The sequence below is a fragment of the Scardinius erythrophthalmus genome, assembly GCF_964197995.2.
Source record: "Scardinius erythrophthalmus genome assembly, chromosome: 22".
Taxonomy (NCBI): domain Eukaryota; kingdom Metazoa; phylum Chordata; class Actinopteri; order Cypriniformes; family Leuciscidae; genus Scardinius; species Scardinius erythrophthalmus.
The window spans coordinates 32233433-32251922 of NC_138242.1; the positions used below are offsets into that span (position 1 = coordinate 32233433).

Sequence of the window (18490 nt, forward strand, 5' to 3'; positions counted from 1 at the left end):
ACAATTTAAACTATCCTATATTACCATAAATGCTAATTTATAGACATTTCCTAGATGTAACAAAAAAAACTGACATTTTAAAGCTATTAAATCTGTATAAAAGAAAGCTAAAAATAAAATCCACCTTCTGACCAGCACTACATTGTTCTCCCTCTGTTGGCTATGTAACTACAGTTAAGACAATGCAGCCAACAAGTGTGCCAACATCTATAACTAGATGCTCTTTGTTATGTGCATGGGGGCCCTCTACAAAGACAGCACCTGCTTCACTCCAGATTTCAACATGTGGGCTGAGCTGTCCTCAATAGGGCAGATGCACTCACAAAGAATTTCACACCGTTATCTTTACACTCAAGGGCAAACAGAAAGAAAAATAAGTGTCACAGAAGCAGAGGTAAAGGTATGTCTTTTGTTGTTTGATTGCCACTAACAGGTTTAGTCAATTATCCGAAGGTCAAATCCACTTCATGAATATAAACCAAATGACTTTATACTTTTTAAATGCTTTATCCTAAGAATTAGAATTTTAGATTCAATACACAACATATTTTTTAGGTAATATCCAAAAACACCATTTTTTTCAGTCTTTGCATTTACAGTAGCCTTAAAAAGTAAACAACTGTGACCATTTATAAACCCTTAAAGAATCTTACATCTTAGGAGGTGCCTTCAGTGGGTTTCATAATTAATACCCTTCATATTAATTACACTCTATGGCAGCATGTGTGAAGTGACAAGATATTAGCACTCATCACACACTTCTTGTTCCTCCTTGTTAGCCTGAATGTCTTGACCCCAACTTATCAGCTTGTAAGGTCTTGAGGTTACAATGGTGTTAGACTGTCAAGCTGCTCTGCAATTTGATCTGTTTCAAATCGTTTATACATATATAAATATAGGAGCAGTGAGCAGAAAAGTTCAGAAAGTTCACTCACTCTCCATTAATGGATTTACTCGGGTAGATCACGCAAGCTGTTCCTCTCAATCAAGAAGAGGCACTCATTAGGAATGTCACAGGGATATCTCTATGCTCAAGTATACAAGGAAGAAGACAAATGCTCCATTACTGGTACAGGACAAACTGAAATATTCACACCAGCTAGACATTGACCTTGTCCAGGTCCATTCAATAACAGTTAATCAAGTGAGGCCTCTAGTGGAAACCACAGGATAAGTGTCCATGATGAACCACTATACAAGAGACAGAACCTTTTGGAAGAAACATTTTATACTGAGTTATTCCTGGCCATTTACTTATATTTTGTAATCTGATAAAGGTTTCAAAAACAGTACACAGCATATGCTTTCATTGTATGTTATGGACATTTCACAATAATTATTTATTGAGTTTTACTGAGTTACCAATTAAACCAAATACTGTTTTTCAGAATCATTGTTAAACTCTGATGTTGTAATGATCAGTATTTGACACAGTAAGGTGTTTTATGTGTTATTTTCAATTTAATTTGTTTCGTGATAAGAATTATTAATCTGCACTGATTTTCTCTCTTATTCAATTCTTTAATGTGTTTTAGGCATACACTGGTTGGGTAAAATATTTCTGATTTATGTGATATTTGAATATGTTTCTAACATCCATTTTTGATACTCAATAACCATTATTAACTCTGAGCCTGACAGGAAAGATATTCCATGCCACAATAAACTGCCCCCCACCTCTGCCCAGCATACCCAACCCATCCTTCCAGACCAAACTGAGCGAGCTGGAAGCTTTGTGTGATGCCAACAACCATATTTAGAGTAACAATTGCATTATAAAAGGAGACAACATGTTTTCAATTGTGTCATCGTTATCTTTCTGTTTGAGCGGTAAGTTGGAAGACACATTGATTTATACACATATTAGAAATTAACTTTGAAGTCAAAGTCAAAGAGTTCTTTACTAATTGTTGTATCACTTGACTTTGTGACAGAAAGGAGACAATGTTGACATAATTTTCTTTCTTTTGTGTGAAACTAGAGCTTTGAACCATCAGTCTCTGAAGAACAGAACAGCAAAAGTGAGTACATTTTAATCTTAACAGGGTAATGTTCAATAATTTGAAAACAGAATGTGTACTAATCATGTCACTTTATACATTACTATTGTGTCAAATAAAGTTCATGTGAACTCCAACAGAAAGGTGAAAAATGGGGGATGCTCAGATGGCGGAGTTTGGAGCTGCAGCTTCGTATCTCAGGAAATCAGACAAGGAGCGTCTGGAGGCCCAAACGCGCCCCTTTGACATGAAGAAGGAATGTTTTGTTCCTGATGCTGAAGAGGAGTATCTCAAGGCATCTATTATCAGTCGAGATGGTGATAAAGTCACCTGTGAGACTTCAAAGGGAACGGTAAGTTTTAATAAGTGTAAGCAGTGGCATTGTGATTAATCAGATGGTTCTTAACTATTGCTGTAACTTACAGTTGTTTAATTCATTTTGCTAAGTGAGAGACTAGTTTTGAACTCGCACTGTTAAGTTTAAAATAAAGGCTGATTGCGTTTGGAATAACTTATGCAGTTGAATAATTACAAATGGAAAATGATAATAATAAATTATAACAATACATAATTTATATAAAAATAATAGTCACATTTTCTGAAATTATGTATTTAAATATTTTGATTTATATACACCATTGTCTGAGTTTTTTTTTATTGTCTCACCATCTAATGCATTTTAATGATGTAACTATTATTCTCACTTGCAAGTTACTTTAAATAAAATAATCTGCTAAATTAATATAAAGGAAAACAATCTCGATGGAGCACATACATGAATATGCCTAGATTCTGACAGTGTCAAAAATATCATGTTCCCACAGACAGTAACTGTGAAGGAGGTTGATGTTCACCCCCAGAACCCGCCAAAGTTTGATAAAATTGAGGACATGGCGATGTTCACTTTCCTGCACGAGCCCGCTGTGCTGTTTAACCTCAAAGAGCGTTACGCAGCCTGGATGATCTACGTGAGTCGAGTCTTAAAACACTCACACGTTCTCTTTATCGTAGATGAGTAGATCTAAACCTTCTGTGAATCTCTTACAGACCTACTCTGGGCTCTTCTGTGTCACTGTGAACCCCTACAAGTGGCTGCCAGTGTACAACCAGGAAGTCGTTGTTGCCTATAGAGGAAAGAAGAGGAGTGAAGCTCCTCCACACATCTTCTCCATCTCAGACAATGGATATCAGTACATGCTGTCAGGTGCGTCTACTCAGCATATTCTAAATAGTTTACAGTAATTGTACAAATTGTTTCCAAATATAATGCATTTATATTACCTTGCTGGACGAATAAGTAACCAATATCCATGAGATCCATTTTCTAACAAAAAAATGTTTTTATTTTGCAGACAGAGAAAACCAGTCAATTCTTATCACGTAAGAATATATGCTTTTTAATTGGCTGCAAATTCTCAATAAGGTTGATAAGACAATGTATATATGCTCTGTCTAAGACCGTTTTGTGTTGATAGTGGAGAATCTGGTGCTGGAAAGACTGTGAACACAAAGAGAGTAATCCAGTACTTTGCCAGCATTGCTGCTAGTCCCACAAAGAAGGAAACCACTGAAAAGAAGGTAAACGGAGGAGATCTGAATTCAAACAAAAATTTATTGGGGTGTCATTTTGTTTTATTTGTCATTCACAATGCACTAATTTCTAATATTGTGTTTTCTAGGGTACTCTGGAGGATCAAATCATCCAGTGTAATCCTGCTCTTGAAGCCTTTGGAAATGCCAAGACCATCAGGAATGACAACTCTTCTCGCTTTGTGAGTGGACACTGATTTTAAGTTACAAATAATAATCTTTTGTAGATTTTTTTCCACTGTATTTAAAGACAATATCCTCTTTTCGAACAGGGCAAGTTCATCCGAATCCATTTTGCTGCCAGTGGAAAGCTAGCATCTGCGGACATTGAGACTTGTACGAAATATCTTTGATTATTTACTGGTTTGTCTTTTAAGGCACATACAGTACTTAGCGATTTGTGTGTGTATACCTACTTCAGGGATTAGCATATTTTAGTGACAAATTTTTACTAAGAAGGGAGTTAAAACTGGGACATCTAGGAACGTATTTATTTGTAAAAACAATACATTTTTTTTTTATTCTAAAAATGCAGCAATTGTTCTGTTAGGGTTAGCTGAAAGCCAATTCATATTTTGCTCTTTCAAAGTGCAAAAATGCATGGGCAACATAATCCAATCCAGATATTTAATAATAGTTATTATAATTTTATTTTTTTAAATAGTTTACAGCATTTATCATTAGCTGTATATCAAAACAAAATAAAGTCAATGGAATGTCCACATTTAGATACAATGCTTATTTTGTGAATTCTATGAACAGACCTTCTGGAGAAGTCTCGTGTGACTTTCCAGCTCAAGGCTGAGAGAGACTACCACATCTTCTACCAGATCCTGTCTCAGAAGAAACCAGAACTTTTAGGTGGGCAAAAGAATGTTACAACCAAACATCTATAATTTTGTTTGAAAATGCATTACAGCATGACGTCTAAGTGCTCTGTGTTCTTTCTCTCAGAGATGCTGCTGATCACAGCAAACCCTTATGATTACGCCTTCATCTCTCAAGGAGAAACACAAGTGGCCTCTATTGTTGATGCTGACGAGCTGATGGCTACTGACGTGTGTTACCTGAAAAAGCTACAAATTACCATTAATACATTTTGATTTTACCTTCTAAAGATTAATTTTTACTGAAAATACAAGAAAGAAGAATATGAGGCATTTATCATGTTAAATTGATTACTTTTGCTGTAGGAAGCGTTCGATGTGTTGGGCTTCACCCAAGAGGAGAAGAACAGCATCTACAAGCTGACTGGTTCCGTCATGCACTTTGGCAACATGAAGTTCAAACAGAAGCAAAGAGAGGAACAGGCCGAGGCTGATGGGACTGAGGGTCAGTATTGGGACAAAATGCTGACATATTGCATTGGTTAATAGAAGATTCATTACCATCAACCATCTTCTGTTATTGACGACAGATGCTGATAAAGCAGCTTATCTGATGGGCCTGAACTCTGCTGATCTCATCAAGGCTCTGTGCCACCCAAGAGTCAAAGTGGGAAATGAGTGGGTCACCAAGGGACAGAGTGTCCAGCAGGTGGAGACCACTTCATGATTAACATCCCTTCATAACATACTGTTCACATAACCATAAAAACACATTATTCTGTAACATTTTAATGTCTATTGGACAGGTGTACTATGCTGTTGGCGCTCTTTCCAAATCAGTGTACGAAAAGATGTTCCTCTGGATGGTTGTGAGAATCAACCAATCCCTGGACACCAAACAGCCTCGCCAGTACTTCATTGGTGTGCTGGACATTGCTGGATTTGAGATCTTTGATGTAAGTACTTGATGTTGTTCCTATAAGTCACTTTTTTGTAGGGTCTAGACCAGGGGTGGGCAAACTTTTTGGCTCAAGGGCCACACTGGGTTTAAAAATTTGACAGAGGGCCGGCCCAGTAGCAGATTATGAAGCACGATCTCATGAAAGTGCGTATCTATACCACAAATTTTATTTATCGTGCCATTTATATGCCAAAAATATATATATATATTTTTTTGCGTGCATGCTACACACTGTAAACCCCTTGGTTAGGATTAGGGGTGTGGAGTGCGTGCCTATTATATGCCATAAAGTGCATCATATGCACGCGAAAACATATTATGCACTACAAATACAATTCGTGGTATTCGCACTTTCATAAGATCGGGCTGAGCAAACAGACAACGTTGTGGCAATGTCTGTGCGAAATTCAACAACTGAGAGACGACATTCTGACAATAAATTTTTTATGCTAGATATCCCCCATTTAGCATGTTATGTTTTGATGTTCATTTTTAAAGATGTTAGATAATTATAGCCTATACTTTTTAAATATTGTTTATCCTTATTATTATTTAATGGCCTAACAGTAAATTAGAAACAAAACATCTGCAAGTGTACACTTAGAAGAAGAGTAAAAATTACAGGTTACGTTAATTCAACTTTATTAAGACTGAATGGCAATTTGCACTTCCAAAAGTCATACATTTGTGTAAATAAACGAATATACTAATTTATTTTAAGAATAATAAAATAAAACATAAAAGGCAAAGGGAGATCAGATCATTTAATGAAAAAAAAAAAACGGGTTCTGCACATGGCAGACAGGGGAGCGTAGTCGAAAGCCGGACGATAAAGGTCGGTAAACGGAATCGGGCAGGATACATCCACAAATCCAGAGGAGCAAAGAAACTAAATAGCAGACAAATCAAAGGAAAAACTAAGGTGTGCAAGCGGTTACCAAACATTTTTTTTCTCATTGAGTTTCCAAAAAAGGAAAAAACATTAACGTGCAACAAGTCTATGCGCTTATGTCGCTGTCTGTTTGGTTTCCATGGTGACGCGTCATTGCTTGTTACGTGACACACCGCAGCCACAACAGCGCTGAATGAATGATGATCTGCTTTTATGTCATTTTTCCTTTTTTACATTTGTTAGCTATGGCATGCAATATCTGATATTCCGATTGTCAAATATGTGCAACGCAATGTATATATATATATAAAGTATTGCAAGAAAAAAGGCAAAATTAATGCGATCTTAAGACATTTTTTTTAAATACTCGGCGGGCCGGATTAAACAGCCTAACGGGCCGCATGTGGCCCGCGGGCCGTAGTTTGCCCACCCCTGGTCTAGACACAATTCAGCTGTCACCATTGAGAAAAGTTTCCTGGTTGCTCAACATGTGCAATGTAGTCTTCAAAGTTTAATTTTACTGGGCCCAGTTGTATGGCGATAAATATTGCCTTAAATTGTAGATTATCAAAATTGATACCCAAAATGTACTAAATGTATGGACATTGACATCATTGTAATGCATAGTTAAAGACCCATGAAATGGTTTGGTAGAGAAATAATCTTTTTTTTAAGTAGCTTATAATCTTTAGTTTACATCACTTTGCTATTTGTGACTGATGGCATTAGGGGGACGTGACGATCTCATAGAAACAATATTATTGGTCAAAGATTTGTACTGTATATGTTTGTTTAAATAAGACATGCTATTAATATTTTTGGTCCATTATTCCAGAATAGAAAGTCAGTTTTGTTCATTTTAAATTGTGCACATGTGCTAAAAGTTTAGTTAGTCAGATTTTAGATTAAACAGAAATACATTTTATACAAACAGATTTGTGTATATTGTGACTTCCAACATTACATAAAAAATTACTCTAAAATGTATCATTCTGTGGTTCTCTGTTTTCTACCCATGTTGACAACACTGTTAATCTGTTCTAGTTCAACACCTTTGAGCAGCTGTGCATCAACTTCACTAATGAGAAGTTGCAGCAGTTCTTCAACCACCACATGTTTGTGCTGGAGCAAGAGGAATACAAGAAGGAGGGCATTGAGTGGGAGTTTATTGACTTTGGCATGGATTTGCAGGCTTGTATTGATCTAATTGAAAAGGTGAGTTTTTAAATTTGAGCAATCTCAGGTATTGGATCAATACTGCTCAGCTAATTTGAAACCCTTTAATCTATTGTTTGCTAGCCAATGGGTATCATGTCCATCCTTGAAGAGGAGTGCATGTTCCCCAAAGCAAGTGATTCAACATTTAAAGCTAAGCTTTATGACAACCATTTGGGGAAATCAAACAACTTCCAGAAGCCCAGGATTGTCAAGGGTAAACCAGAGGCCCATTTCTCCCTGGTTCACTACGCTGGCACTGTGGACTACAACATCAATAACTGGCTGGTGAAGAACAAGGATCCTCTTAATGAGACTGTTGTTGGGCTCTATCAGAAGTCCACCATGAAAATGTTGTCTCAGCTGTTTGCTAATTATGCTGGTGCTGACTCAGGTGTGTCTAAGGGGGGGAAATCATAAGCCACTTTTCCACCGTTGGGCCAAATGGTTCTGAGAACGTTAAGGAATGGTTCCAATTATATTTCCACTTGAGCATGGTTCAACACAGCACACTTACAAACCATTCTCAACCCGGAATTATCAGCATGTTTGGCTAAGCTCCTGCTTGTAACCGTGCAGGTCCTAAACAGTTAAGCAATGAGAACGGTTTGGCCTGATGGTGGAAAGTGGCTATTGAGAAAAATAAGGATTGCAAGGTTCATTTTAAGAACTTTTTTTTTCTTTCAACAGCCGCAGAGGGAGGTGGCGGCGGCAAAGCAAAGGAGAAGAAGAAAAAGGGCTCTTCTTTTCAGACAGTGTCTGCCCTCCACAGGGTAACATCTATCATAGTATCACTTTCAAAGTGATTCATAATGAAAATTTTATTTAATATAGCTTGGTTTCTTAATTTCTTTAAATAGCATAACCTATAATACATACTGTATATGATCAGAGTCATGGATAATGTCTATCCACAGGAGAACCTGAACAAGCTGATGACCAACTTGAGGTCAACTCACCCTCACTTTGTGCGCTGCATCATCCCCAATGAGACTAAGACTCCTGGGGCGATGGAGAATCCTCTGGTCATGCACCAGCTGCGCTGTAACGGTGTGCTGGAGGGCATCAGGATCTGCAGAAAGGGATTCCCCAACAGGATCCTGTATGGGGATTTCAAGCAGAGGTACATTCATTTATGAATACATCAAAAGTCAAGACATCAAAGTCACACTTGGGTCAAAAACGTCCACAAATTATGCAACCAGAGTAGATATATTTGCAAATATTCATATTGGGTATTAATTCCCATTCAGAATGTTTTTTTTTCCATTTGGTTTTGTGATTTACTTAGGTCTTTGAACAAATTGCTGGAAATAATGGTTCACACAAAAAGTATTTTATGCGAATTTGAGCCATTTCTTGACCCCTTTGTTTTACAGTACATGATTTTTTTTATGTCATATTATTATTGTCAATAACAAAATTAAAATGATTTTCCACTTTATTCAACAACAGATACCGTATCCTTAACCCTGCTGCCATCCCAGAAGGTCAGTTCATTGACAGCAGGAAAGGAGCTGAGAAATTATTAGGCTCTTTGGATATTGACCACAACCAGTACAGATTTGGACATACAAAGGTACCCTAATAAATTATCTAGTTCAGGTTATAAAAGTTAAAATACAAAAACATGTGCATGCAATGATATCTTGTGCAATGTAAGGCTAAATAAGAGACCCTTTTGACTCCCTAAGGTGTTCTTCAAGGCTGGTCTACTGGGTACTCTTGAAGAGATGCGAGATGATCGTCTTGCTCTCATCATCACAAATATTCAGGCAAGAGCTCGTGGTCATCTCGCAAGAATTGAGTTCCAAAAAATTGTTGATCGCAGGTAGGTTGTTGATCGCAAGCTTTAGGCCAGGGGTGCCCAATCCTACTCCTGGCGATCGACTGTCCTGCACAGTTCATCTCCAACCCTAATCAAACACACCTGAAGCAACCAATTAAGGTCTTCAGAGCACGTCAGGATCACTTGAAAATTAAAGGCAGGTGTGTTTGATTAGGGTTGGAGATGAACTGTGCAGGACAGTCGATCGCCAGGAGCAGGATTGGGCACCCCTGCTTTAGGCTATTAAATTCCAAAATAATTCCTCTAGTACATTTTATATGAAATATATGAATTTATTTTTGTGTCATATTACAGAGATGCCTTGCTTGTGATCCAGTGGAATGTACGTGCCTTCATGGGTGTCAAGAATTGGCCCTGGATGAAGCTCTACTTCAAAATCAAACCACTGCTAAGATCTGCTGAGGCGGAGAAAGAGATGGCCAACATGAAGGAAGAATTCCTGAAGTTGAAGGAGGCTTATGCTAAATCTGAAGCCCGCAGAAAGGAGCTTGAGGAAAAGATGGTTTCTCTTCTCCAAGAGAAGAATGACCTGCACCTCCAAGTCCAAACTGTAAGTTTACGATTTTATGAATTCATGACTAAATAGCAACTATACTTATGATTTAATTATACAAAGACATTCAAATAAATATACATCATTTTTTGTACCTGTAAATAGGAGCAAGATAATCTTTGTGATGCTGAGGAGAGATGTGAAGGTCTGATCAAGAATAAGATCCAGCTTGAGGCCAAACTCAAAGAGCTGACTGAGAGACTGGAGGATGAAGAGGAAATGAATTCTGAGCTGACTGCAAAGAAACGAAAGCTGGAGGATGAATGCTCTGAACTCAAGAAGGACATTGATGATCTTGAGCTCACTCTGGCCAAAGTGGAGAAAGAGAAACATGCCACTGAGAACAAGGTCAGTTTTCAACACTGAGCAAGTTAATGGAACAAAAAAGGTGTGTTAAGAGCTTCTTGATACAATGACACCTTTATACAGGTTAAAAACCTGACAGAAGAGATGGCAGCTTTGGATGAGATCATCGCTAAGCTGACCAAGGAGAAGAAAGCTCTTCAGGAGGCCCATCAGCAAACGCTGGATGACCTCCAGAGTGAGGAAGACAAAGTCAACACACTCACCAAAGCCAAAGCCAAGCTGGAGCAACAAGTGGATGATGTGAGTGGTTTGTTGACTCTTCTGTTGTAGAGGAAAAAGGTGACATTTACAATGTTGAACAAAATATTGTCCTTCCAGCTTGAGGGTTCCCTGGAACAGGAAAAGAAGATTCGTATGGATCTGGAGAGGGCAAAGAGGAAGCTCGAGGGAGACTTAAAGTTGACCCAAGAGAGCGTGATGGACCTGGAAAATGACAAACAGCAAATGGAAGAGAGGATTAAAAAGTGTGTTTTCCAGAGGGTGAAATAATTATTCAAGAATATAGCTCACAATCTGAATCCTTATTAATAGTGGTAATCAAATATGTTCTGCAACACAGGAAGGATTTTGAGATCAGCCAGCTCAGTAGCAAGATTGAAGATGAGCAGGCAATGGCAGGCCAACTCCAGAAGAAACTGAAGGAGCTGCAGGTAAACTTTATGATTCTTAAAAGTGTAGACAATTAGGAATCCTAGCTTTAACTTTGATTTTCCTTCACATTACCAGGCCCGAATTGAAGAGCTTGAGGAAGAGCTGGAGGCTGAGAGAGCTGCCCGTGCTAAAGTTGAGAAACAGAGAGCTGATCTGTCCAGAGAACTGGAGGAGATCAGTGAGAGGTTGGAGGAGGCTGGTGGAGCCACTGCTGCCCAGATTGAGATGAACAAGAAACGTGAAGCTGAGTTCCAGAAACTGCGCAGAGACCTTGAAGAGTCCACTCTGCATCATGAGTCCACTGCGGCTACACTGAGGAAGAAACATGCAGACAGTGTGGCTGATCTGGGAGAGCAGATTGACAACCTCCAGAGAGTGAAGCAGAAGCTGGAGAAAGAGAAGAGTGAACTCAGACTGGAACTGGACGATGTGGTCTCCAATATGGAGCAGCTTGCAAAGGCAAAGGTGATGAATTCTTGTTTCCATATTATAATTTTTAATTGCTTTTCCTCACTTCAGGTGTTCTTAAGAATAATGCTATAACTGTTTATTCATTCAATGTGTGCCTTTAACTTTTTTCTTTTACATTTAAAATCTATACAGGCAAACTTGGAGAAAATGTGCAGGACCCTTGAGGACCAGATGTCTGAATACAGAACAAAATACGAAGAAGGACAACGCAGCATCAATGACTTCACAATGCAAAAAGCTAAGCTACAAACTGAGAATGGTATGTACTCTGATAAGGAAATACTTCATCCTGTGTATTGTTAGACAAATGCTCAAGATCACACACAGCTTTTTGTAATGTAATGGTTATACTTCTATCTAGGGGAGCTTTCTAGACAGCTAGAAGAAAAGGATTCCTTGGTCTCTCAGCTAACAAGAGGCAAGCAGTCCTACACCCAGCAGATTGAGGACCTCAAGAGACAATTAGAGGAGGAAATCAAGGTATAGAATATTTTTTAAAGGATTTATTACCAACTGTCCTTTGCATTCCAATGTATATTGTTAACAGGAAATTCCTAATCCTCATAGGCTAAGAATGCCCTGGCCCATGCAGTTCAGTCTGCTCGTCATGATGCTGATCTGCTGAGGGAGCAATATGAGGAGGAGCAAGAAGCCAAGGCTGAGCTACAGCGTAGTATGTCCAAGGCAAACTCTGAAGTGGCTCAGTGGAGAACCAAGTATGAAACTGATGCCATCCAGAGGACTGAGGAGCTGGAGGAAGCAAAGTAAGAAACAGGAAAAACCTACAATCTTATAAAACAAATATGTATGTAAAAAAAAAAAAAAAAAAATATTGTAAAGTAATGCTTCTGTGTAATATTTGTAGGAAGAAACTTGCTCAGCGTCTGCAAGATGCAGAAGAAGCTGTGGAAGCTGTTAATGCTAAATGCTCCTCTCTGGAGAAGACCAAGCACAGGCTGCAGAATGAGATTGAAGATCTCATGGTGGATGTGGAGAGATCCAATGCTGCTGCTGCTGCTCTGGACAAGAAGCAAAGAAACTTTGACAAAGTGAATGAAACACACTTATAATTAATCCTTGTGTTCATAGAGCTCCAATGGTAGCTAATCAAAGTCTGATTCTATCAACAGGTCCTAGCTGAATGGAAGCAGAAATATGAGGAGTCTCAGAGCGAGTTGGAAAGCTCCCAGAAGGAAGCCAGATCTCTGAGTACTGAACTATTCAAACTGAAGAACTCTTATGAGGAGTCTCTGGATCATTTGGAAACTATGAAGAGAGAAAACAAGATCCTCCAAGGTGCCCTTGATTTATTAGTCATCTGGGCATTCACATAAATTTCATAAACTTTAAATAAACAAAGAAAATAATTGTTTGCACACTGAAATTACAGAATGTACTCCAAAAATGTATTAATCATCAGGCACAACACACTTTGTTAATTTATTGTTGTCTTTTTGTCCCACACCTGAGCCCAATTTGGGTTTTGGATGTGCACACCTTCTTTATATTTTCCTTCAAATCAATATCACAAAAATCTTAACTTGTATTAACCATTACTACCTTGCCTACTAAACAGAAGAGATTGCTGATCTCACTGAACAAATTGGCGAGAGTGGAAAGAACATTCATGAGCTAGAGAAAATTCGTAAGCAGTTGGAGCAAGAGAAAACTGAAATTCAAACTGCTTTGGAGGAGGCTGAGGTATAACTTAATATCTTATTGTTGATATTTTTTGTGTTATCTGTGTATTTATTCAAAAGATTAAGATAAGGGTATGTTAATAGAAGTGAATGTTTTTAAATAACTATATTCATTGATCTGTCAGGGCTCCCTTGAGCATGAAGAGGGAAAGATTTTGAGAGCTCAGCTGGAGTTCAATCAGGTAAAGGCTGATATTGAACGTAAGCTGGCTGAGAAAGATGAAGAGATGGAGCAGGCCAAGAGGAACCAGCAGAGAGTGGTGGATACCCTGCAAAGCTCACTGGAATCAGAGACTCGCAGCAGGAATGAAGCTCTCAGACTGAAGAAGAAGATGGAGGGAGACCTCAATGAGATGGAGATTCAGCTCAGCCAGGCTAACAGACAGGCATCAGAAGCCCAGAAGCAACTCAAGGGTCTTCATGGACATCTCAAAGTATGACGAATCTTCAAATCAAGATGTTATAATGATTAGGTGAACATAGTTCTTCAGTCTTTTCATTTGTAAAACTTGTACTTTACAGGATGCCCAACTGCAACTAGATGATGCTCTTCGTAGTAATGATGATCTCAAAGAGAACATCGCCATTGTGGAGAGACGCAACAATCTGCTGCAGGCTGAACTGGATGAGCTGAGATCCATGGTGGAACAAACTGAGAGAGGAAGGAAACTGGCTGAGCAGGAACTGCTGGATGTCAGTGAGAGAGTTCAGCTCCTGCATTCTCAGGTATGACACATCTGTATTAGATGAATGAAACCTTTAAACCCATTCTTAGTATCATTATTAACTAGAGACTACATGAATGTCAACATTGTTCAGAACACCAGCCTGCTGAATCAGAAGAAGAAGCTGGAGGGAGATAATACTCAGCTTCAGACTGAGGTTGAGGAGGCAGTGCAGGAGTGCAGGAATGCTGAGGAAAAAGCCAAGAAGGCCATCACTGATGCTGCCATGATGGCAGAGGAGCTGAAGAAGGAGCAGGACACCAGTGCTCATCTGGAGCGCATGAAGAAGAACATGGAGCAGACCATCAAGGACCTGCAGCACCGTCTGGATGAGGCTGAGCAGATCGCCATGAAGGGAGGCAAGAAGCAGGTCCAGAAACTGGAATCCAGAGTAAGTTGCTCAAGTTTTTGAAAACAAGTCTATTGTTTTTTTTTCTGTTATTTAAATACTTTTGTTTGATTAGCTAACCCTTTTACACATCTCTTAGGTCAGAGAGCTGGAAAATGAGGTGGAGATAGAACAGAGAAAGGCGAGCGAGTCTGTGAAAGGAGTCCGTAAATATGAGAGACGCATCAAGGAGCTCACCTACCAGGTCACTTTTTTTGGCACAAAAAATGTCTTTTTATTCATGCAAAGATTTTATAAAACAACATAAATTGTGTGTCAATTTATGCTCTGACTATATACAGAGTTGGGAGGGTTACTTTAAAAATGTATTCCATTACAGTTAAAAAAATAACTTGATTAAAAAAAGGTTTTTAGTAACATAATCCAAGCACCACAAAGTGAAAGTAAATAATGTCATGTAATCTGATTACTTGTGGATTCCTTCAAGGTCACATATGTAAATAACGTAAAGAAAAAAGCAATATTTATGACAATGATTGCCATGCACCAGCAGGTGACTCACATGAGTCATGACTGGCAACAGAACCAGCTGTCAATTAGAGATGTGTGGATCAGTTCTAACGTCAACCGATCAAACATCAATTTAACATTACCCACTCGAACAAGATTTTCTCTGATTTAGATATCCGCACTGGATCATCACATTTCAATTATTCTAATTCTCAGTGTTAAGCATGTGTATATTTTTAGAAAGCTATTAAAGGGTTAGTTCACCCAAAAATGAAAATTCCGTCAGTAATTACTCACCCTCATGTTGTTCCAACCGCGTAAGACCTTCGTTAATCTTCGGAACATAAATTAAGATATTTTTGATTAAATCTGAGAGTTGTCTCACTCCTCCATAGGCTTTCAGAGGGACCGAAACTTGCTGGACCAGAAAAGTTATTAAAGAGATCGTTAATATAGTCCAAGTGACTACAGTGGCTTAATCCTAAGTATATCAAGCGACGAGAATACTTTTTGTGCGCAAAAACAAACAAAAATAACGACTTTATTCCACTATTCATTTCCTTCTCTCTGGGCCTCGTAGTGTTTTTGCGCTGCGCGTCTGTGTTGCACGTCATCACGCATCACACACATGACCCGCTTCGGCCAATTGTGAGCCTACGTGGTGACGTGTAACACAGACGCGCTACGCAAAAACACTACGTGAACCAACTAGAGGCCCAGAGAGAAGGAAATGAATAGTGGAATAAAGTCGTTATTTTTGTTTGTTTTTGCGCACAAAAAGTATTCTCGTCGCTTGATAAACTTAAGATTGAGCCACTGTAGTCACTTGGACTATATTAACGATCTCTTTAATAACTTTTCTGGGCCAGCAAGTTTCGGTCCCTCTGAAAGCCTATGGAGGAGTGAGACAACTCTCAGATTTAATCAAAAATATCTTAATTTATGTTCCGAAGATGAACGAAGGTCTTACGCGGTTGGAACAACATGAGGGTGAGTAATTACTGACAGAATTTTCATTTTTGGGTGAACTAACCCTTTAAGTTATTAAGCAATTATTCATTTTTTTCTGTGTTTTATATAATGACCACTAGGAGATGCTCTAGGCATATTTTTTCCTTTTACTGTGAAATGAGAGTTCCGTGTCTTTATAAAAATCAACACATTAATTATTTATTTCTCATCGACCTGCGACCCATAAGCTATTAATTAGAATGTTATTTATTTTTTATTTGGTCAGCCTGACGGATATCTCCATGGATATAACCGGGATCCACGCTGTCAATATAGCATTATAATGTCAAAATACTAATTTATTTAGTTTTAAGTGAAACCATTGTAATCCTGGTAGCATTCCCGTTTTTCTTTTACAAAATGTAACTGTAATCTGATTACCTTGTTTTTTTGACATAACTGTAACGAATTACAGTTACCTGATTACGTAATGCCGTTACATGTCTTCCGTTACTCCCCAACCCTGACTTTATATGTAGACTGAGGAGGACCGTAAGAATCTGGCACGTCTTCAGGATCTGGTGGACAAACTCCAGCTGAAGGTCAAATCCTACAAAAGAACTGCTGAGGAGGCGGTATGTTTAAGATAATTTCAGTAAAAAAGTATGCATCTAATCATGCTTTACCCTTAAGCTGTGTTGAAACACCTTTGGTGTTCCCGGTCTAAAAATGGCCGGCCTTTTAAAAATTGCTTGTATATCACCCATTATGAAATATTATTACCAAATATTGGGTTCAATCTTTTTGTCAACTTGTTTTCTTTCAATTAGTACAGGTTTTGTGTTTATTTTTTAAACTGATTGATTGCTTGCAAAGATAAAGGCCTCGGACCAACACTCAAGCTACCACACACACACACACACACACACACACACACACACACACACACACACACACACACACACACACACACACAAACAATTTTACGTATTATAATCTTTCTTTTTAACAGAGATGAACTTCATACTCAGATCAATTAGGCCTGCACACATGATTATATGTGAACATGACGAACATCATATTTCATATTTTACCGGGAACTACACAAGTTTGACACTGTGCCATTTTGTACAAGATAAAAGAATTTCAAAACAAACTTCCGGGTTAAACATTAGAGTACACTAGTGTGATATTGCCTTTTTCACTTCAAACCTGAGGTGCATAAGATAAGATCAATGAGGCCTACAATCAATCAGTTCCAAAAAGGATTACAAAACCTGTCCTAATTGAAAGAAAACAAGTTGACAAAAAGATTGAATCCAATATTTGGTGATAATATAGCATAACAAGAGATTCATATTTGACCGGGAACACAAGTGTAACAATGTGGGGAAAAAATCACAACAAAGTACAAAAATTATGCAAAATAAATAAATTGGGGAGATTTATATGCTTTTTTTTTTTTGTAGCCCGGTCATATTTGACCGGAAACACAAGTGTAACAATGTGGGGAAAAAATCACAACAAAGTACAAAAATTATGCAAAATAAATAAATTGAGAAGTAGTTATACCCCGTGTAAGTGAATTCAGTTAGTTTTAGTCCAAGGCGATAACATTAACTACTATTTTTCTAACTACAGGCTAACTAATAACAAGCAGTAATTAGGAGGTGTATTGATGCAAAAGTCGTAGTTAATAGTTAGTAATAGTGAGAATTAGACCCTAATCAGAAGCGTGACCAAATATTGTGACTTATTTCTTGGCATGGGATTGCTTGAGAAAATATCTTCATGTTTTTACAGGAGGAACAGGCTAATGCAAATCTGGGCAAGTTCCGTAAGATACAGCATGAGCTGGATGAGGCAGAGGAGAGGGCTGATATTGCTGAATCTCAGGTCAACAAGCTGAGAGCCAAGAGCCGTGATACAGGATCCAAGGCAAGTATTGGTTGTTTTCAAACAAATGTTAAATGACTTGGCAGGTGTGGTGCATACTGTCATTAACATTAACTCTAAAGCAAACTAAAATTTAAAGTAACTATTTGACTCTGGAAACCTACCCACATAATATTTCATAACTTTCAAGTGAAAAGTAACATGGCAACTCCATTTTCCTACTGTGCAATCAAATTTTGCAAGGAAATATGGAAAATAATTTTAAACAATTACATTTATGGGCAAAATGTATTATATTTTCTAATAAGATAAATTATTCTTACATCTTTGTCTTTTTTCTCTCCTTTGAACAGAAAGGACATGATGAGGAATGAAGCTCTCCCATCTCTCAAAATCTTGTGTGTCGCTTTGAATCCATTAGTCTTGAAATAGAATAAAGAAAATGTGCAAATTAAACATCTGCCACATTGTGTTATTTTAAAACTAAATTGTCATTGTCACTAGTGGTGTAAACAAAGTCAATTAAAGAGTAAAAAAACTTGCTAAAACCATTTTTTCAGGCATTAGCAGACCACTACATAAATTGTCATTTGTTAAGATTAGGTGTGCTGGTTAATGTAGTTATGAACATTAATAGCTAAATAAAATGTCTGCAATGAAATCCACAATTATGCAGGTCATTCTCCCAAAACTTCAACAATAACTTCTAGCAGAAATTATTAAAACAGGTCAGAACAGGCCCTTAACATACATGTAAAAAAAATACAATCAGATCAAATCTGTAGATAACATGATGTTGACTTACCTTTCATAATGATTGCAGATAGAAATAAAGCTAGCAAAAACATTTCAGACAAGGGAACTGTCCATTACAGAACTACTCAAAGGGTAGGAGAGATGTGACAAGTGCCTGTTGTTTCTCAAGATTATGCAGTGGCTCCAACAGACGTGTTAAATAAAGGAGGAGTCAGGAAGGAGGGGGTT

At 38.0% G+C, this 18490-nt stretch overlaps 1 protein-coding gene across 1 annotated transcript in view; it reads left to right on the forward strand.

The window, feature by feature from the left end:
* Positions 1-1814: 1814 nt before the first annotated feature.
* Positions 1815-18490, forward strand: part of LOC308682862 (uncharacterized protein) — a 39536-nt gene continuing 22860 nt past the window's right edge. Inside the window, 39 exon segments of the mRNA XM_081352802.1 lie at positions 1815-1830; positions 1982-2021; positions 2141-2352; positions 2825-2968; positions 3048-3204; positions 3353-3380; positions 3476-3674; positions 3680-3772; positions 3863-3926; positions 4353-4451; positions 4545-4648; positions 4784-4922; positions 5008-5126; positions 5224-5373; positions 7315-7485; positions 7570-7879; positions 8176-8258; positions 8403-8608; positions 8941-9064; positions 9180-9316; positions 9629-9884; positions 9993-10235; positions 10317-10493; positions 10572-10717; positions 10813-10903; positions 10980-11369; positions 11508-11634; positions 11737-11855; positions 11943-12139; positions 12241-12424; positions 12506-12671; positions 12952-13076; positions 13201-13509; positions 13598-13801; positions 13895-14191; positions 14289-14393; positions 16150-16245; positions 17414-17552; positions 17864-17877. Coding sequence (XP_081208928.1) covers positions 2152-2352; positions 2825-2968; positions 3048-3204; positions 3353-3380; positions 3476-3674; positions 3680-3772; positions 3863-3926; positions 4353-4451; positions 4545-4648; positions 4784-4922; positions 5008-5126; positions 5224-5373; positions 7315-7485; positions 7570-7879; positions 8176-8258; positions 8403-8608; positions 8941-9064; positions 9180-9316; positions 9629-9884; positions 9993-10235; positions 10317-10493; positions 10572-10717; positions 10813-10903; positions 10980-11369; positions 11508-11634; positions 11737-11855; positions 11943-12139; positions 12241-12424; positions 12506-12671; positions 12952-13076; positions 13201-13509; positions 13598-13801; positions 13895-14191; positions 14289-14393; positions 16150-16245; positions 17414-17552; positions 17864-17877 — 5913 coding nt within the window. The 5' untranslated portion in view covers positions 1815-1830; positions 1982-2021; positions 2141-2151.